General features: G+C 36.6%; 2 protein-coding genes across 4 annotated transcripts in view; one reads left to right on the plus strand and one right to left on the minus strand.

Annotated features, from left to right (window-relative positions):
- LOC148941400 (glycoprotein-N-acetylgalactosamine 3-beta-galactosyltransferase 1-like) overlaps positions 1-18,712 on the plus strand; it is an 880,586-nt gene that overhangs the window by 652,880 nt on the left and 208,994 nt on the right. The gene's annotated exons all lie outside the window — the stretch shown is intronic.
- LOC148941403 (glycoprotein-N-acetylgalactosamine 3-beta-galactosyltransferase 1-like) overlaps positions 1-18,712 on the minus strand; it is a 190,913-nt gene that overhangs the window by 99,328 nt on the left and 72,873 nt on the right. The window contains exons 7-8 of the mRNA XM_089104560.1: positions 11,887-12,044; positions 6,213-6,338 (exon numbers count right to left, since the gene is read on the minus strand). Of these exons, the coding sequence (XP_088960686.1) occupies positions 6,213-6,338; positions 11,887-12,044 (284 nt within the window). The remainder of the gene's footprint in view (positions 1-6,212; positions 6,339-11,886; positions 12,045-18,712) is intronic.

The following is an 18,712-nucleotide window of genomic DNA, read 5'->3' on the forward strand; positions in this document are numbered from 1 at the left end:
ATAGCAATACGGGTGTCTTGAAACAAAAAAAGTGTTAACCATACATGCTCCCAAAATGGCTTCCTATTGTAACCAGAGTTGGTAATGAAGCTTCTTTGATTACAAATCAGAAGCTATTGTGTTTTGTTCAAAAGCAAAACATAGTATGTAAATATTTCTCAAATGGTACTTGATTCCATTAATCTTGTGATTTAAGGATTTTTGGATAATAATAATAATAATAATAATAATAATAATAATAATAAGAATAGACTGAAATGACTTTAAACTCCTAAACAAAACTACTGCATGCAGACCACATGCTTCAGTGAGGGCATTGAATTTTTACCAAAAGTAGGAGTTTGATGAAGACATGTTCAGCATTTAATACAAAATTCAAAACCGAAACATGGTAGTTAACCCACAATATTCACAAATCGTGTTTGATGTTCATACGTGGCAGATAAAAAAACGAACAGGCGATTTATCTGAAATCTAAGAAAAGATTAACGTAAAAACAACAAAAAACAAACAAACAAACAAGAAATTCAAGATTTTAAAAGGGCTTGGACTTAAAAACCTACCTTTTAGCTCTATTTGGAAAGTATATATTCTCAAAAAAATTACAAAAAAAGGACAAACTATATGGAAATATATAAAATTTATATAAGTCAATACAAAAAATAATGCTAGTAGCTTGGGGAGGGTAATTTTGCTATTATACAAAGATACAAAACGCAATTGCTTACTACTTATGCGATGAGTCAAAGCCATGCAAAGCCGATTGTATAAAAAGTTCAATGCACTTGACATTTCAGGAGAAATTCGTATATACTAGCACAGACAGAAAAATCCAAAGGATCCTGCTTATATCAGTCTAACACAGATATAATGAAAAAAGACAAGTCAAGAAGTTTTAAATGCTGTGAGAAAGCATATTGGATCCATTCCTTGTATTGATTCGAGCTAATGCATGGCTAAAACTAAAGGAAAGTTCATCGAACTACATAAATGTCAGCCTCTAAGTTCAAGTGCAGATATGTGTTCAATCTCAAGACTCAATCATACACAAGTTGAGCGTTAATGTGCAGAGGACTGACAAGAAAATCTCACTTGGAATAAAGATAGCGCTAAGTTGTCTTCAGAATCAAATTGAAAGTTTGGAGCAATTTGCAAAAGCGATGAAGAAACGAAGATGGATCAAGCAATCAAAGATACTGAGGGGTCACTTTCTCGAAAAGAAAATTACTGGAGTTCTGCAAGGGATATTCCGAGCGTCTTTGGTCCCAAACATGTTTTGCAGGGACATCAAGGAATGCAAAATAGCCATAGAAAGACACGACTTTGTTTGAGCTCTGTCAGAAGCTTATATTAACGGGAAGAGATTGAAGTCCAAGAAATAGAACGCTCATAAACTGAAAGAAGCCTCAATTTAATAAGAATCAAAGATCTGTTAAGGTTTGTCGCCCCGAAGAAAGAAGCAACGAATAAAGACTGACCTGAAACAAGAAATTAAAAAAAAAAATCAATTTCCGAAAACACAACAAAACATAAATACAATAAACGGGTCTATGGCCAGTAAATGAAACTGAAGAAAAAAAACGAATATTTCGCCCGTATCTAACAAGGCGTCTTCAGCGTAGAGAAAAAAATAGACTAAAAACAAAAAATATACATAAAACTAAAACAGACTAACCTACAAATATAATATAAAATTATTTAACATTTACAATTCAAATTGTAAATGTTAAATAAGTGTATATTATATTTTTACGTTAGTCTATTTTAGTTTTATGTATAGTTTTTAGTTTTAGTTCTTTTTTCTCTACGTTGCAGACGCCTTGTTAGATACGGGCGAAATAATCGTTTTTTTTTTTCTTCGGTTTCATTTACTGGCCATAGACCCGTTTGTCGTATCTATATTTAAATTTTTTTTTCTGTCATGGCTGACCAGTTCGGCTTTAGATCTTTTATAAATCAATTTCCTTTTCTGTTTTTCATTTTCATGTTCTGTTCTGAAGCTCGTATTCGGCATGCATAAAGTACTTCATCATAGGCAGCGCAATAGCGCTGCCAAAGTAAAGAACGATGTTGGCACAATGTATTGTTTGTTTTTTTTGTCTTAGACCAGGGCACTTCGTATCGAAGGAGTTGTCATAGAAACTTCGAAAAGGCCTCATTCTATTGGAAATTGGAGTGACTAGTGCCCATTTTAATAGTCAAAAGTGATTGGAGGATAACCCCCCCCCCACGCCCATCATTCCCCCAAACACATCCAATCACAATTTTGAGGTAGCAATTTTGTGTTCAGCGTAGTTGATTTCCAGATAGAAAATATATTTTTGAGGAGGTCACTCCCCCACAACCCTCAGGACAAGGGTTTTAAATTATGCCCTGGGGGCATATAAGAACGATGTTGGCACAATTTTTTTTTTTTTCTTTATACCAGGGCCCTTCGTATCGAAGAAGTTGTCGTTGAAACTTCGAAAAGGGCTCATTCAATTGGAAATTGGAGTGGCTAGTGCCCTTTTTAATACTCGAAAATTGGAAGGCAACTAACACCCCTTCCACGCCCACCATTTCCCGAAACACATCCAATCAAAATTGTGAGATAGCCATTTTGTCCAGCGTAGTCAATTTCCAAATAGAAATTATGTTTTTGAGGAGGACACTCCCCCACAGCCCTCAGGGCAAGGGTTGCAAGTTATGCCCTGGGGGCACATAGGGTTTTATAGAAGGCGTTGTCGTAGAAACTTCAAAAAAGGCTCATTCGATTGGAAATTCAAAGGGCTAGTGCCCTTTTTAATAGTCGAAATTCGTTGGAGGGCAACTCACCCCCTATCATGCCCACGTTTTCCCCAAACACATCCAATCAAAATTTTAAGATTGCCATTTTGTTCAACGTAGTTGAAAGTTGTGGAAATTAGGTCTTTGCGGATGACAACCCCCCCCCCCCCACAGCCCTCAGGGCAGGGGTTGTAAGTTATGCCCGAGAGGCATATAAAGTTTTTGTATAAAACGTTGTTATAGTAAGTTTAAAAAGACCTCATTCGATTGGAAATTGAAATGGCTAGTGCCATTTTTAATAGTCGAAAGGAATTGGAAGGCAACTAACTCTCCTTCCACGCTCAACATTTCACCAAACTCATCCAATCAAAATTTTAAAATACCCTTTTTGTTTCACGCAGTTTAAAGTTCAGGAAATTATACATTTGAGCAGGACACTCCCCCCACAGTCTTCAGGGTAAGGGTTATAAGTTTTACCCTGGGGGCATATAAGTTTTTATTGAAATCTTTGTCCTAGAAACTTGAAAAAGGGCTCATTCGATTTGAAATTCAAAGTTCTAGTGCCCTTTTTAAGAGTCAAAAGTGATTTAAGGGCAACTACAAACACGTTGTAAGTCATGCCCTCGGAGCATATAGGGTTTTTATAGAAAGCATTGTCGTAGAAACTTCAAAAAAGGCTCATTCGACTGGAAATTCAAAGGGCAAATGCCCCTTTTAATAGTCAAAAGTGATTGGAAGGCAACCAACCCCCCTCTCACGCCCACCTTTTTCCCAGACACATCCTTTCGAAAATTTCAAGATAGCCATTTTATTCAACATAGTTGAAAGTTCTGGAAATTAGGTCTTTGAGGATGAACCCCCCCCCCTCCCAAATAGCCCTCAAAGCAAGGGTTGTAAGTTATGCCCTGGGGGCATATAAGATTTAATAGAACGCGTTGTTGTAGAAACTTCAAAAAGGGCTCATTCGATTGGAAATTGAAATGGCTAGTGCACTTTTTAATAGTCGAAAGTGATTGGAAGGCAACTAACACGCCTTCCAAGCCCACCATTTCCCCAAAAACATCCAAACGAAATTTTGAGAGAGCAATTTTTTTCCGCGCAGTTCAAAGTTCAGGAAATCATACATTTAATTAGAACACTCCCCCCACAGTCTTGAGGACAAGGGTTATAAGTTATGCCCTGGGGGCATATAAGTTTTTATTGCAATCTTTGTCCTAGAAACTTGAAGAAGGGCTCATTCGATTGGAAATTCAAGGGGCTAGTGCTCTTTTTAATAGTCTCGAAAGTGATTTGAGGGCAAATAACACCCCTCTCTCGCCCACCTTTTCCCAAAACACATCCAATCAAAATTTTTAGATAGCCATTTTATTCAACATAGTTGGAACTTTTGGAAATTGGGTCTTTAAGGATGACAACACCTCCACCACCATAGTCCTCAGGGCAAGGGTCGTTAGTTATGCACTGGGGGCATATAAGGTTTTTATGGAAAGCGATGTTGTAGAAACTTCAAAAAGGGCTCAGTCAATTGGAAATTAAAAGGCCTAGTGCCCTTTGAATAGCCGAAATTGATTGAAGGGCAACTAATCCCTCTCTTACATCCACAATTTCCCCAGACACATCCAATCAGATTTTTGAGATATCCATTTTGTTCAACGTAGTCGAAAGTTCTGGAAATTAGGTCTTTTAGGATGATAACCCCACCAGAGCCCTCAGTGCAAGGGTTGTAAGTTATGCCCTGGGGGCATATAAGGTTTATAGAGAAAGCTGTTGTAAAAACTTCAGAATGGGCTCATTTGATTGGAAATTGAAATTGCCCCTTTTAATAGTCGAAAGTGAATGGAGAGTAATTAACCCCCCTCTCACACCCACCATTTCCCCAAACATATTCACTCAAAGTTTACAGACAACCATTTTGTTCAACAGAGTTGAAAGTTCGGGAAATTAGGTCTTTGAGGATGAAAAATCCCCCAGAGCCCCCAGGGCAAAGGTTGTAAGTTATGCCCTGGAGGCATATAAGGTTTTTATAGATAGAGTTGTCGTAAATACTTCAAGAGGGGCTCATTCAATTGGATATTGAGAAGGCTAGTGCCTTTTTTAATACTTGAAAGTGATTGGAGGGTAACTAACCCCCCTCTCACGCCCACCATTCCCCCAAACACATCCAATGTAAATTTTCAGATAGCCATTTTGTTCAACGTTGCCGAAAGTTCTGGAAATTAGGTCTTTGAGGATGAAACCCCCCCCCCACTCCGCCGGGCAAGGGTTGTGCGTTATGCCCTGGGGGCATATAAGGTTTTTATTAAAAGCGTTGTCGTAGAAACTTCAAAAGGGCCCATTTGATTGGAAATTGAAAGGGCTAGTGCCTTTTTTAATAGTTGAAAGTGATTGGATAGGGACTAACGCCCCTCTCACGCCCACCATTTTCCCAGACACATCCAATCGAAATTTTTAGAAATAGTCATTTTGTTTAATGTAGTTGAAAGTTCTGGAAATTAGGTCTTAGAGGATGACAAACACCCTTACAGCCCCTAGGGTAAGGGTTGTAATTTATGCCCAGGGGCATATAAGGTGTTTACAGAAAGCGTTGTCGTAGAAACTCAAAAAGGGCTGATTCGATTGGAAATCGAAAGGTCTAGTGTCCTTTTTAATAGTCGAAAGTGATTGGAAGGCTTGACATTTTTAAAATAAAGATCGATGTGGGTATAATGTATTTTTTTTTTTTTTTTTTGTTGTTGTTTAGACCAGGGCACTTCGTATCGAAACAGTTGTCGTAGGAACTTCGAAAAGGGCTCATTCGATTGAAAATAGGAAGGGCTGATTCCCTTTTTAATAGTCGAGAGTGATTGGAGGGCAATTAATTTCCCTCCCACGCCCACCCTCCCATTTGCCCTTATGTTTAAAAACTAAATTTTGCCTTAAGATTAAATCAAAATGCACTGTGTTAATGCTAATTCCCAATAAGGCATCTCAGCAGAATCCCAAGAGCGACTGAGGGTATTATGTTCAAATATTTGTTTGAACGTTCAAACTTAAAAATTTAACTAAATCAAAATAGCGTAAGTGTATCCAAGCTATCAAAGAAAGTAAACAGATTTTTGTGTGAATTTTATCAAGTTTTCCATTTCAGGTCAACTAGAGGAGGTATGAAACTAAATTAAACACTACTATTTGTGTCCAGATTTTTAAAAGGGTGTATGTTGTTAAAAATTGCAGAAAATTTTTCTCCAGTATACAAAAAACAGGCCAAACTATAAATTCTTAAAAAAACGAAAAGATTTAAAGTATTATTTTCTTCTTCCCTGAAAAGACTATGTCAATATAAAATGAACAGAAATTAATTAAAAAAAAAGTTTTTCCACAAAAAAGTTTTTCAAAGAAAAGTAAAGAACTCTATTAAACAAAAAATGAGCAAAAATAAATTAAAAATGTTTAATTATAATAATTACCTTCGGATAATGAGGTAGTCCAATGCCATAAGGTCTCACGCCGTAAACCAAATAGTTCAGCACATATAAATCGTTCGGTGAGACATAATGGAAAGATATCGCAGTATCTGAGCAGCAGCCCTCTCCCTGAGAATACGACAAAAGAATTCACTATTTGAGCATTGATATAAAAAAAAGAGGAAAAGGAAAAACTGATCCATCTGAACTCTGATCCATCCGGTCTTTAAGTCCCTTAATAGAAATACAAAATTTCGGGCCTCAAGTTCATTTTTTTAAGAACAGAAATCGGCTTTCCCCCAAAGAAAATTTCCCTGACCTTATCATAAAGGTTGCGCCTCTTTATACTTACACCTATGAATAGAAAATTACACCTAATTTTACTTAACCTAAACTTACACCTAACCTAACCTAACCTAACATTAAATAAAATAATCAAAAATTCTTTTTCCTAACATGGGCTCCAAAAAATGACTTTTGAATGTAAACTGCATTTCAAACTTTGATTAAAAATAAATTGAATAGATAACTCTTTAAAAGTCAACCATGTACAAAATTCTCAGTATTTTTGCAATTTAACATGCATGCTAGGACATACGCCGAAATTAAATATTTCCAAATCGTACTTGGTGGTAATGAACTATGTTTTGAACAGATTCGCATCTTAGGAGTCAAAATGCTAGGTACTGCACATCTATCAAACAGTTCGTGGTAACGAACTGTAAGTAAGGAGCGACCCGGCTCAATGGTAACCAAAACTCTAGAAAACGGGATTTTGATACCAATAGATACATCAAAAGAATCAGATTTTACTGCTGATTTCAAATATATAAGTTTTTTAGTCCTACCCATCAAAAGTTACGCGCCTGAGAAAATTTGGCTGATTTTCGAAAAAAGGGGGAAAGACCCCCCTAAAAGTTATATAACCTTAATGAAATTCACACCATCATATTCAGCGTATCAGAGAACCCTACTGTAGAGGTTTAAAGCTCATATCTACAAAATTATGGAATTATGTATTTTTTGCCAGAAGAAAGATCAAGGATGCGTGTTTATTTGTTTGTTTTTTCCCCAGGGGCGATCGTATAGACCCAGTGGTCCTATAATATCGCGGGAGGGCCCATTGGAACGAAAATTAAAAGTTCTAGTACCTTTTTTAAGTGATCGAAAAAACGGAGGGCAACTAGGCCCCCTCCAACGCACATTTTTCTGCCAAAGTCACCCGATCAAAATTTTGAGATAGCCATTTTGTTCAGCATGGTCGAAAATATGATAACTATGTATTTTAGGATGACTTAATTCCCCGAAGTCCCCGGGGGGAGGGCTGAAAGTTATGAACTTTGCCCAATGTTAACATATGGTATTGGTTATTGTAAAGTATCAAGACGCTTTCAGGGGGGGGGGGTTTCTGGTAGTGGGGGGAGGGGGGTGGGTTGGGGTTTTATGTGGGAGGATCTTTCCATGAAGGAAGTTTCATGGAGGAAGGGACATTGCTATGAAGGGGGCGCCAGATTTCCCAGCATTCTTGAAAAAAAAAGACCAGAAATAAAATAAAAAAAATAAGTTTTTCAACTTAAAGTAAGGAGCAACATCACAACTTAAAACGAACAGAAAATATTACGTATATGATTGGGTTCACCCCCTAGTTAATACCTCGCTCTTTAAGCCAAAGATGTTTTAGTACTTTCATAAGAGCTATTTATTCTAACTAACGGCTTTTGTGATTAAGGGTCATTTTTAAAGAATTGGAACAAAATTCAAAATTTAGCATAAAGAGCAAGGTATTGACTAGGGGGCGAACTCCCTAATATACGTATTAAGAATGTGAATATAGAAGTTCGTTACTTAAGTTAATTCGTAAGTTACGTATATTTATTGCTAATAAAAACGTTCGTAAATAAAATTAAACAAGTTTCGAGAAAGCCATTTATTCAAATAAAAGTAAAATTAATATGAAAATTTTGTAGTAATTATTCATGTACGGTGAGCCAAAATCAAAACCTGTATTAATTCAAAAACGTTCAAAAATTAAATAAAAAACAAGTTTTTTTAACTGAAAGTAAGGAACGACATTAAAACTTAAAAAGAACAGAAATTAGTCCGTATATGAAAGAGGCTGTGCCCACCTCAACGCCGTGCTCTTTACGTTAAAGTTTGACTTTCTCACAACTCTATTTTTTTTTAAACAATAGAAAACTTTAGCGTAAAGAGCGAGGTGTTGAGGAGGGGACAGCCCCTTTCATATACGGAATAATTTCTGTATTGGTATTTCTGTATAGTATTGGTTTTGGTTTATTGGAAAGCCATTTAGCACAAGAAAAGTAAAATTAATATGCAAATTTTGTTTTACTTATTCAATGACGGTGAGCCAAAATAAAAGCTGCATTAACTAAAAAACAATCAGAAATTAAATAAAAAAAACAAGTTTTTTTTAACTGAAAGTAAGGAGTGACAATAAAACTTAAAACGAACAGAAATTATTCCGTATGTGAAAGGGGCTGTCCCCTCCTCAACGCTTCGCTCTTTACGCTAAAGTTTTTTATTGTTTTAAAAAATAAAGTTGCAAGACAGAGTCAATCTTTAGCGTAAAGAGCGAGGCGCTGAGGAGGGGACAGCCCCTTTCATATACGGAATAATTTCTGTTCGTTTTAAGTTTTAATGTCGCTCCTTACTTTCAGTTAAAAAAACTTGTTTTTTTTAAATTTAGTTTTCGGAGGAGAAGCCAGAACAACTTTCTGAGTAAAGTACTGAATCAAATTATACTCTAAGTAAGTTGTCTTTATGTATGTTTATTTTTTAGACTATTAATAGTAATATTTAAACTACTTTTATGGCTTATTTATTCCGTGGTAAAATTTGGGACCACTAGCAACTCTTATATTTTATAACAATAATTAATATCGAAATATATATGCCCTTTGATTTTTAGGGTTCGATTCCAACAGCTAGGTTAGAATCAGTTCACACAGCGCTGATATGTAACCAAATTAGTAATAAGAAGCACACAATTCGTATACCCTTTATTCTAAACGTTTAAAACTCATTAATTTCTGTCCTTAGAATGAAAAAAAAAATCATCGAATTTATTACTACCGATGAGCACGTATAAAAATATATCAAACAGTTCGTAGTAGCGAACTGTAAGTAAGGAGCGACCCGGCTCAATAGTAACCGAAACTCAAAAACGGAATTATGGTACCAGTAGATACATCACAAGAATCAGATTTTTATGCTGATTTCAAATATATAAGTTTCGTCATGTTTAGTCTTACCCATCAAAAGTTATGAGCCTGACAAAAACTGCCTTATTTTCGAAAAAAGGTGTAACGCCCCCTAAAAGTGATAGAATCTTCATGAAAATCTAATCCTCAGATTCAGCGTAATAGAAAACTCTAATGTAGATGTTTCAAGCTCCTATCTGCAAAAAGTGGAAGTTTGTATTTTTGCCAGAAGAAAGATCAAGGAAGCGTGTTTATTTGTTGTTTTTTTTTGTTTTTTTGTTTTTTTTCAGGGATGATCCTATCGATCCAGTAGTCCTAGAAAATTGTGAGAGGGCTCATTCAAACAGAAATTAAAAGTTCTAGTGCCCTTTTTAAGTGACCAAAAAAATTGGAGGGCAACTTGACCCCCTCCCACGCTCATTTTTCCCCGAAGTCACCCAATCAAAATTTTGAGTTAGCCATTTTGTTCAGCATAGTCGAAAATCTAATAATTAAGTCTTTGAGTATGACTGAATCCCCCACAGTTCCCGAGGGAAGGGCTGCAAGTTATGAACTTTTCCCACTGTTTATATATAGTATTGGTTATTGAGAAGTATAGAGACGTTTTCGGGAGGGAATTTTTCTAGTGGGGGATCGGAGGAGGGGGTTATGAGGGAGCATTTTTCCATGGAGAATGTTTTCTTGGGGGAAGAGACATTTCTATGAAGGGGGAGCCGGATTTCCCAGCATTATTTAAAAAACGATCAGAAATTAAATAAAAAAAAACAACTTTTTTCAACCGAAAGTAAGGAGCAACATTAAAGCTTAAAACGACAAAAATTATTACGTATCTGAAGGGGTTCGCCCCCTAGTCAATATCTCGCTCTTTATGCTAAAGTTTTCTTAGTACTTTCAAAAGAGCTATCTATTCTAATTAAACAGCCTTTGTGATGCAGGGGTTTGTGATTTGAACAAAATTCGACCTTTAGCGTAAAGAGCGAGGTATTGACTAGGGAGCGAACCCCCGCATATACGTCATAAAAAAAAACAATAAAAAAACAAGCGATACGGCTCAATAGTAATCGAAACTTGAGAGAACGGAATTTTGATGTCAATGAATATATATCAAAACAATGGGCTTATAGTGCTGATTCAGCATTATAATGAAAATACCTTCTCATTGTTCCAATTATACGAAAATAGTGTTTCAGAAGTCTTTCTTAAAGAATTGGTAAGTAACGTATATTTATTACTAATAAAAACGTTCGTAAATAAAATTAAAGTTCTAGTGGCCTTTTTAAGGAACCCAAAAAATTGGAGGGCAACTAGGAATCCTCCCCTCCTTTTTCCCTTAAATTCGTAATATCAAAATTTTGAGAAAGCAATTTACCTTAAAAAAAGTAAAATTAATATTCAAATTTCGTTTTAATTATTCATATACGGTTAGCTAATTTCAAAACCTGCATTAATTCAAAAACATTCGTTCAAAAACGGAAATTAAATATAAAAAATCAAGTTTTTTTTAACAGAAAGTAAGGAGCGACACTAAAAATTAAAAGGATCAAAAATTATTACGTATATGAAGGGGTTTTTCTTCTCCTCAATGCCTCGCTCTTTGCGCTTAAGTTTGAATTTTCTCCCAATTCCTTAAGAACGACTTCTGAAATGCTATGTTTGTTCAAAAGGAACAATGAGGAGCTTTTTTCAAAAGTACTAAAAACTTTGGCGTAAAGAGCGAGTTGTTGAGGAGGAGGCAGCCCCTTTCATACACGGAATAATTTCTGTTTGTTTTAAGTTTTAATGTCGCTCTAACTTTCGGTTAAAAAACTTGTTTTTTTATATTTAATCTGCACAAAAGATCAGGCCACAGCTCGGAAACAAAAGGTCTTGGCACGGAAGATCATAGAATTTATCGTACCTCCAATTTTCAAAGTAAAAAGGCAGAAACAAACGTGATGAGGTAGTTTTAAAATTAGGCAAGCTCCAAGCCAAATTATATAATTAAATTAATTTCCGTCTCAGAACCAATTGATTGGAATAGTACAGTTTTATTTCCTTACTTATTTTTAGATACCTTTTTAGATAATTCTTTAGATACTTTTCCTTGAATCAGATCGCGTTTTTGATTTTCTAAAAAAAAAAATTTAATAAGAGTTTTCTATTCCTTTACAGTGATGTCAACAAACTTTAGTAACGCTCTATAATAAAATGCGAAAAGATTATCATCTTCATTAATAAAATATAGAAAATGAATTTCTTGTAATTTATAGTCAAGATTGTTAGAGTGCAAAACTTTAGAACACTAGTTTTCATTAATGTAAATACAAGTATGGGTTATTTTATGATTATTTCTTCTCAACGACAAGCACTTTGTGGTAGGTCTATGACACTGACAAATTTACTTGTACTATGAACCCTCCTTAAAGGAAAAATACTTCAATCAACCTCTTCTTATACAAATAATTTAAGCATCTTACCTGTTTAGACTTATAGTACTGTGAATTCCAATACCAGTAATCTTTTGACATATTTCCAGGGGTTACATGATGAGAAGGATGAAATGGAAAGAATCTATCTCTGCCGAATTCGTCTCGGCTGTCTTTTGCAGACACGCCTACATTTTTTAGGCATTTTCCTATAAAAAATAGCCGTGAGTTAACATTCTGTAATCATTTGAACTAAAATGCTAGACCGAAATGGTAAAAAAAATTTTATTTGGCTTTTCATCCTTTTCGCCGAAAGGTCTAAATTCACAGATCAGACTTTGCTGTAGAGGATGTATTAAGTTTAAGAAAAAAGAATATAGATTGTTTTACCAATGGGACCATTTTTTTACCTTTTTGAACTAATTTATCTTCGTTTTCTGAATTAGCCCCTCTTTCCCTCCTCCATATGCATTATTTTTTAGATTATTTCATTACCTCTCAAAAACTCTAAATTGATTTATTAGCTTGCCCCCAAATCCAACTATATTCTTACGGTACCTGAAACTATCATAATATTCGTTCTAGGCGTTTACACCCCCGGAAAATACCCCCACGGAAAATACACCCCCGGAAAATACCCCCTGCGGAAAATACCCCCCCCCCCCTGCAGAAAATACCCTCCCCAGCGGAAAAAAAAACGGAAATACCCCCCAGAAAATACCCCCCCCCCGTGGAAAATAAGGCTTTCAAACCTTGAGAATTTTATTTGAGTTTTATTTTTTTAATTTTCGTAGGGGGAAGGAGTTTTGGTACTTGTAAATACCAAATAGTAAATACCAATAGTAAAGGAAAATGAGCTCCAAAAAGAGGTCGACCCGAAACAAATTGCAACAGAAATGATTTTTACACCAACTTGTAGAGAAAAAAAACCGAACAACATATCCATTTTCGCATATTCAGAGTCAACGCAAAATAACCGTTTTTTGGCTTTTAATGCTATTTTTTTTCGTTATTCAAATAAAAATCGAAATTTTCGTGGACACCGGCTTTTCTTGAACTGAAATATGATTCTAACCCAAAATACCATGGCAAGACCGAAAACGAAGTCGGACTTAGCGTAAGAAGCACCATACAAAAAGTAACTGTATTTTTTGGACATTTTTCGCCTAAAAAAATACAATTTTCGTTGTAGCCCGATTTTCTTAAATGAAAGTGTGGTTCTGACGTAGAATCACGAGCTGACACCGAAAATAGAATCAAATAGGTTGTTCACTGAACCAGAAAAAAATCGTAATCATTAATGAATGATCTACATTTTTCTAGAAAATAATTAGGGAAAGTGAATTACAAACCGAACTAGTTTTCAGTGGTCAGTATCGTAAATCACACTTAAAACACTCTTCGTATACTATTTAGGGTCAACCCATAGTGTCTAATCTCCACAGTCTGTTAAATAGAATCAATCTTATAAAAAATACAAAATAGAGAATCAGATTCTGACTAGTTTCACAACTTCTTCATTTGAAATGGATTAACGACTAGGGTTCTAGGTTCTCTTCATTATTGTTGCTGTCGATTTTTGGGAGTTGAAACACATTGTTCCCTTGCAGGTTCTGCATGCTGAAGTACAAACTAAGCCGTTTTTAAAGCAGCTACACCTCGCTGAACTACACTGTACACGACAGGAGCACTTCACGATCTTTAGGAGCATACGCGGGGCTAAACATAGACATAGACATAGGTTTATTAAGATCGAACAGCGTAGCCATGGCTAATTTATGTCGTCTTTACAACAATATGGAAAAAAAATACAAATAACACTATAATAACACTATAAGAACACTAACACGTGAATACAAATAACACTAAGTCTTGTTGTATGCTTCTACGAAAAAGGGGACAAACGTGTTTTTGTAGCGGTTGGTCCAGCAGACCAGGGGTTGTAGCTTTGACTGGGATCTGGTTCTTTGGTTAACAGGAGCATCGGGTGGGAGGATCAGTCTGTGATGGGGCGAAGATAGCAGTGACTTGCCGAGGGACATGATCAGTGATAATCTTCTGTCGCTGAGAGATTCAAGGTTCAGTTCTTGCAAGAGTTTGTTGTAGTCGTCACTTCTGTTACCAACGATTATGTTAACAGCTCGTTTCTGCAAAGATTCAAGGTTATCGCAAAGGTAGTGAGTGCTCTGGACAAAAGGTGCCCAGACAGCGACGGCGTATTCGAGTAGAGGTCTCACATACGTAATATAGGCATTTTTTAGGCTTTGAGTGTCGCAGCCAAACCTTCGCATCAGGACTAGGGTCTGAAGTGATGCATTGCCAGCCTTAATAACCTTCTCCACGTGTTCGGTGAATGTGCAGTCCATCGATAATGTGACTCCGAGGATTTTTGCAGATGGAACAACAGGGAAAGGGGCTTGCGGGAATTCCAGATCACGTTTTAAGGGGCAAAACCTGAGGATCATTGATTTATCTGCATTCAGTGTCAGCTTGTAACGTTCACAGTCCTCAGAGAAGGATGCCAGAAGGGTCTCGCTGAACTGACGTTCGATTACGCCTTCTCTCACGAGGTATTAGTAGAAAGGCCTCAATTGATCCCACGAGAACACCCTGCTGCCACCTACAACTTTTTTTAACATCAAATATGGGCATAGCCTCCCTAGGGAGAACACGTGGTTTATGGTTTTCTCAGTGAGAATGTTGTAAGTGCACGCTCTCAGCGAATGTCAAGGTCGATTTATTTGTTGTTGTTGTTGTTGTAAGTGCACGCTCTCAGCGAATGTTATGAGTTTCCAGAAATAGAAAACAGCATTTGTTGTTGTTTTGGACATGTACATGCTCGAGGCAAATGTTATGATGTCAGGAAACAGCATTTGTTGTTGTTGCTGTTGTTTCCGAGGCAAATGTTATGAGTTTCTAGGAAACAGTTACATCACGTGTTTCCTTCTCAGCCAATCAGCGAGTCGTATACATATCCTTTCTCCGCCAATCAGAGGGCTTGTTACATATGATTTCCCCGTTACATAACAATTCGCCCTTGAGATTTCGTATATAACGGACATGCAATGTGATTAAATTATCAGAAAGTATTGTGACACAATTGAAACAACAATGGATAAATTTGATGAATTAGAATGGATAAATTTGAAGCTTTGGCAACCTCAATTTACCATGTAAGTTCCGTTTTTATTTTCAAAATAAAATTATTGTCCGTGGTCTCCTCCCCGTCTATTCAGGTAATTCCCCCCCCCCTCAAACCTAACCACCTTGCAATCTTTTTACTCGCTGGAAAACGTAAAATATATTCTTTTACCCTCAAAACCTAACCACACCCCATTGTTTTACAATCAAATTCTCGCTAATAGAATTAATTATCCTTTCGTTAAATTCCTGTTGTTTTTTTTCATTTGTCACCCTCCAGTATATTCACGTAAATCCCCCTCCCCCCCCATACAATACAAACATCACTATACAATCTTTATACTCGACGAAAAACGTAAAATATATTCTTTTTACCCTCAAAACCTAACCCCCCCCCCCATTTTTTTACAATCAAATTCTCGCAAATAGAATTAATTATCCATTCGTTAAATTCCTGTTTTTTATTTTCAAATAAAATTATTTTCCTTGGTCACCCTCCAGTATATTCAGGTGGTCACCCCTCCCCCCATACAATACAAAAATCACTATACAATCCTTATACTCGATGGATAAACATAAAATATATTCTTTTTACCCTCAAAACCTAACCCCCCCTCACTGTTTTACAACAAAATTCTTGCAAATAGAAATAATTTTCGTTTCGTTAAATTAATGTGATTTAAAGTGTCTACTGACTTCTCTCAATTTTTAATGAAAATGCCGCTCTGTTTTGACACAAGGTTCCAGCGCGAAGCTAAAATTAGCTGTCACCCCTTTTCCTGTTTGTAAACATTAGCTGGCTTTATATTAGGCAAAGGAAGTATTCTTCCGTCAAAATTAAAACGCTATGATGCAATAATTAAGCACAGACGTGATGCTATATTTTGGAGAAGTGAAACAGATTATTTTCAAATTAAGGTCTAACAATATATTTAGGACAGTATGTAAAAGGGGGGAAAGGGGGCAATGCCTTGCTTCTAACAGCTTCATTGTAAGTAAATTATGTAAAAGGGAGGGGGCATTGCCTTCAAATCTACCGCCATCAGTGTAAAATGAAAACAAACAATGCAGGGCTAGAAGGGTCTTTAAGAGTTGCATGAAGCTTATATTATGTGTAAATTGAATAGCATTTTAACCTATGTTTGCAAATTTAGGTCTATAGGTCGATGGGTTAACGATCTAATTTAAAGCCTATAGACTGGAACATTTAATATTTTTTCTAAATTGTAAAAATAGAAACAATGATTTCTATCCTATGCATATAGACTACTGATTGTCTAATAAAAAAATTTGATTTCTAAGTCTAATATATTTCTCGCGAAACTTTTACTTTTTGCTTTACTGACATGAGATAAATGCTTTTCTAAACAAAATTATATGGATGATGATACTAACTTTCTTTCTGTAAAAAAAGGGGGAAATTATTTTGATACTAATTTTTTTCTCTTCTTTTTAAGGCAAATTATGAAGAATTTGCTGCCCCTCCAGCTGTAAAGAGAGCTATGGGTACCGCAAATAGCGAAGAATGTACCCCACCTCCTTCCAAGAGAACAAGAGAGGGTGAGGCAGCCCCATCACTGCCAGCCCCAATGCAGTCCGGTCAAAAACCGAAAAGACAATGGGCCACAAGGACGGTGAACCCTGCTGGCTCATCTATGCAATCCCATAACCTCGCCGTCCAATCTGCAGAAGAACATAGCGACGCTGCCCCTTCCGCCCTCCAACACATATTACCTGGACCATCTGGCTCCCAAGTGCAGCCAGGCTTTGCAAATGTGAGTATTTTTTCCTCAAACTATCTTATAGAAATATATATCTATTTCTTCCAATGTTTTTTCTTTTCACTATTTTTCAACACTGTGTAAAAGTGTATCCCAGCGAGATATTAACCCCTCCACCCCCACCCCTTGTGGTCTCTGCTCCCCCTCCCTCGGGGATATCTCACTATAATGTACTTTTTGAAAAGAAATCGCTCCTCTTTTTTCTAATCTTTACTATTTTCTCTGTTGCTATTGCTTTGATATCTCATAAGCGAATAGTTTTAGGTACCTTTGAAACTATGCGAATGCTATTCTTCACATAGTTTTAAGAGAGATATTATTCCATTTTATCCATATCAGCGTCCTAATTTACACTGAATATTTTTAAATAGCTTTCAATCTTGCCAAGATTCTAGTGAGGGGAAACCAGGCTAACGGTTCTCGGCATTTTGAAGTTCAATCTTGGAAATTGGAACACTCGCGCGCGATAGGTTACAATAATTAAACTCATGAGTTCACTGAATCTGTGTGGAATTAGAAAGAAAAAGCGACTTAGGCGGTCTAAGCGAATATTTTAATTTTTGACGGACATTGTGTAAAGGGGGCTGGGAGCCACGTGGTGGGGGCCCGAGAAGCGCTGCGGGAAGCGCTGCGGACCCAAGAAGCATCGCGGGTAAGCGCCGCGGGCCCCTAGACGCGCCGCGGGAAGCGACTCGGGCCCGAGAAGCGCCACGGGAAGCGCTGCGGGGAAGTGCCGCGAAAAAAAAAACAAAAAAAACAAAAAACAGTAGGGCTGATTTGAAAACTTTGAAAATAAACTGTTTTTGAACAAATTGCCACCTTCTATGTAAAGCGTTGTTTTAGATTGAAAATATCTTAAGTTGGAACTTTTAGTTGAATCAACCAAATGATATTAAGCGTGTTTTAAGCAATAATAATCCAAATTTTAACAGCAGGGATGATTTGAACACATTGAAAATAAGCTATTTTTCATTTATATGTTGGTGCATTAGTCCCTTATTCTTTGTCTTCCCCCTCATCAGTTGGAGAAGGTGAGGAGCTCTCCAACAACATTTCGCCATGGAGTGATATCGCTAATTCTGACGAAATACCTGATAATATTGATGAGTATTTAAATGATTTTTTAAATGTAGATAATAGCACAGTTGAGCTGGGGACTTGAGCCCCAATACACTACAGCTTTTAAATAATTTCACAAACGAATTAACTGGGAACCCTCCTCCTCCTCCTCCACCAGCCTCCGATACCCTAACGAGTCCACTTCAAACAACTGAAGTGGAACATTCGTCAAATATTGTTGAACAACGTGGGGGAGGGGATAATATCCACGAGGAGGAGGGGGGTACAACTTTCCCCAATTTTCAATTGACCAACACAATTTTAAATGCAATAGTTGTTTACACTGCGACGTTTGGTGATCCCTTTAATTCACTAATGGGGGGAAAATTTGTTTTTGACCCTGTAGAAATTGTGCACGAGTATGTGGATAAAATTCGTGCGCTACTGGAGAATCAAATTCAATTGTGGGGGAGGGATTCAATTAAGGTTTCTATTGTTTTAAAGGTGTTTTATTTAAATGAGGGGAAAAGTGAAGTTTATTATCATTATGTACATTCCGAGTTACGTTTGATTTATTCGAATTTAGAAAATTTTGAGGGTGTTTTCATGGAGTGGGTAGATCAAATTATAACGCATCTCGAGAACTTTAATGAAAATAGGAGTGGATCTTTAGTACATGTGGTATAAAGTTTAAGCTTAAATATATGTAAAATAAACATATGTTTTACAGTAAGAGGGGGGCAGGGTCTGAGAGGGCCGTAGTTTTAAATTATAATCCCGATCTAGAAAGTTGTCTTGGTGTCCAGCGGATCTGTTTTGAAACAGATCATAAGTGCTTCAAATACCCTTTCCTCAACTCAGCATTCCAGCCTCTAGCAGATGAAGCTACCAATACG

This window comes from Artemia sp. Qi Xiang Cuo, chromosome 18 (assembly GCF_049724085.1).
Source record: "Artemia sp. Qi Xiang Cuo chromosome 18, ASM4972408v1, whole genome shotgun sequence".
Lineage (NCBI taxonomy): Eukaryota > Metazoa > Arthropoda > Branchiopoda > Anostraca > Artemiidae > Artemia > Artemia sp. Qi Xiang Cuo.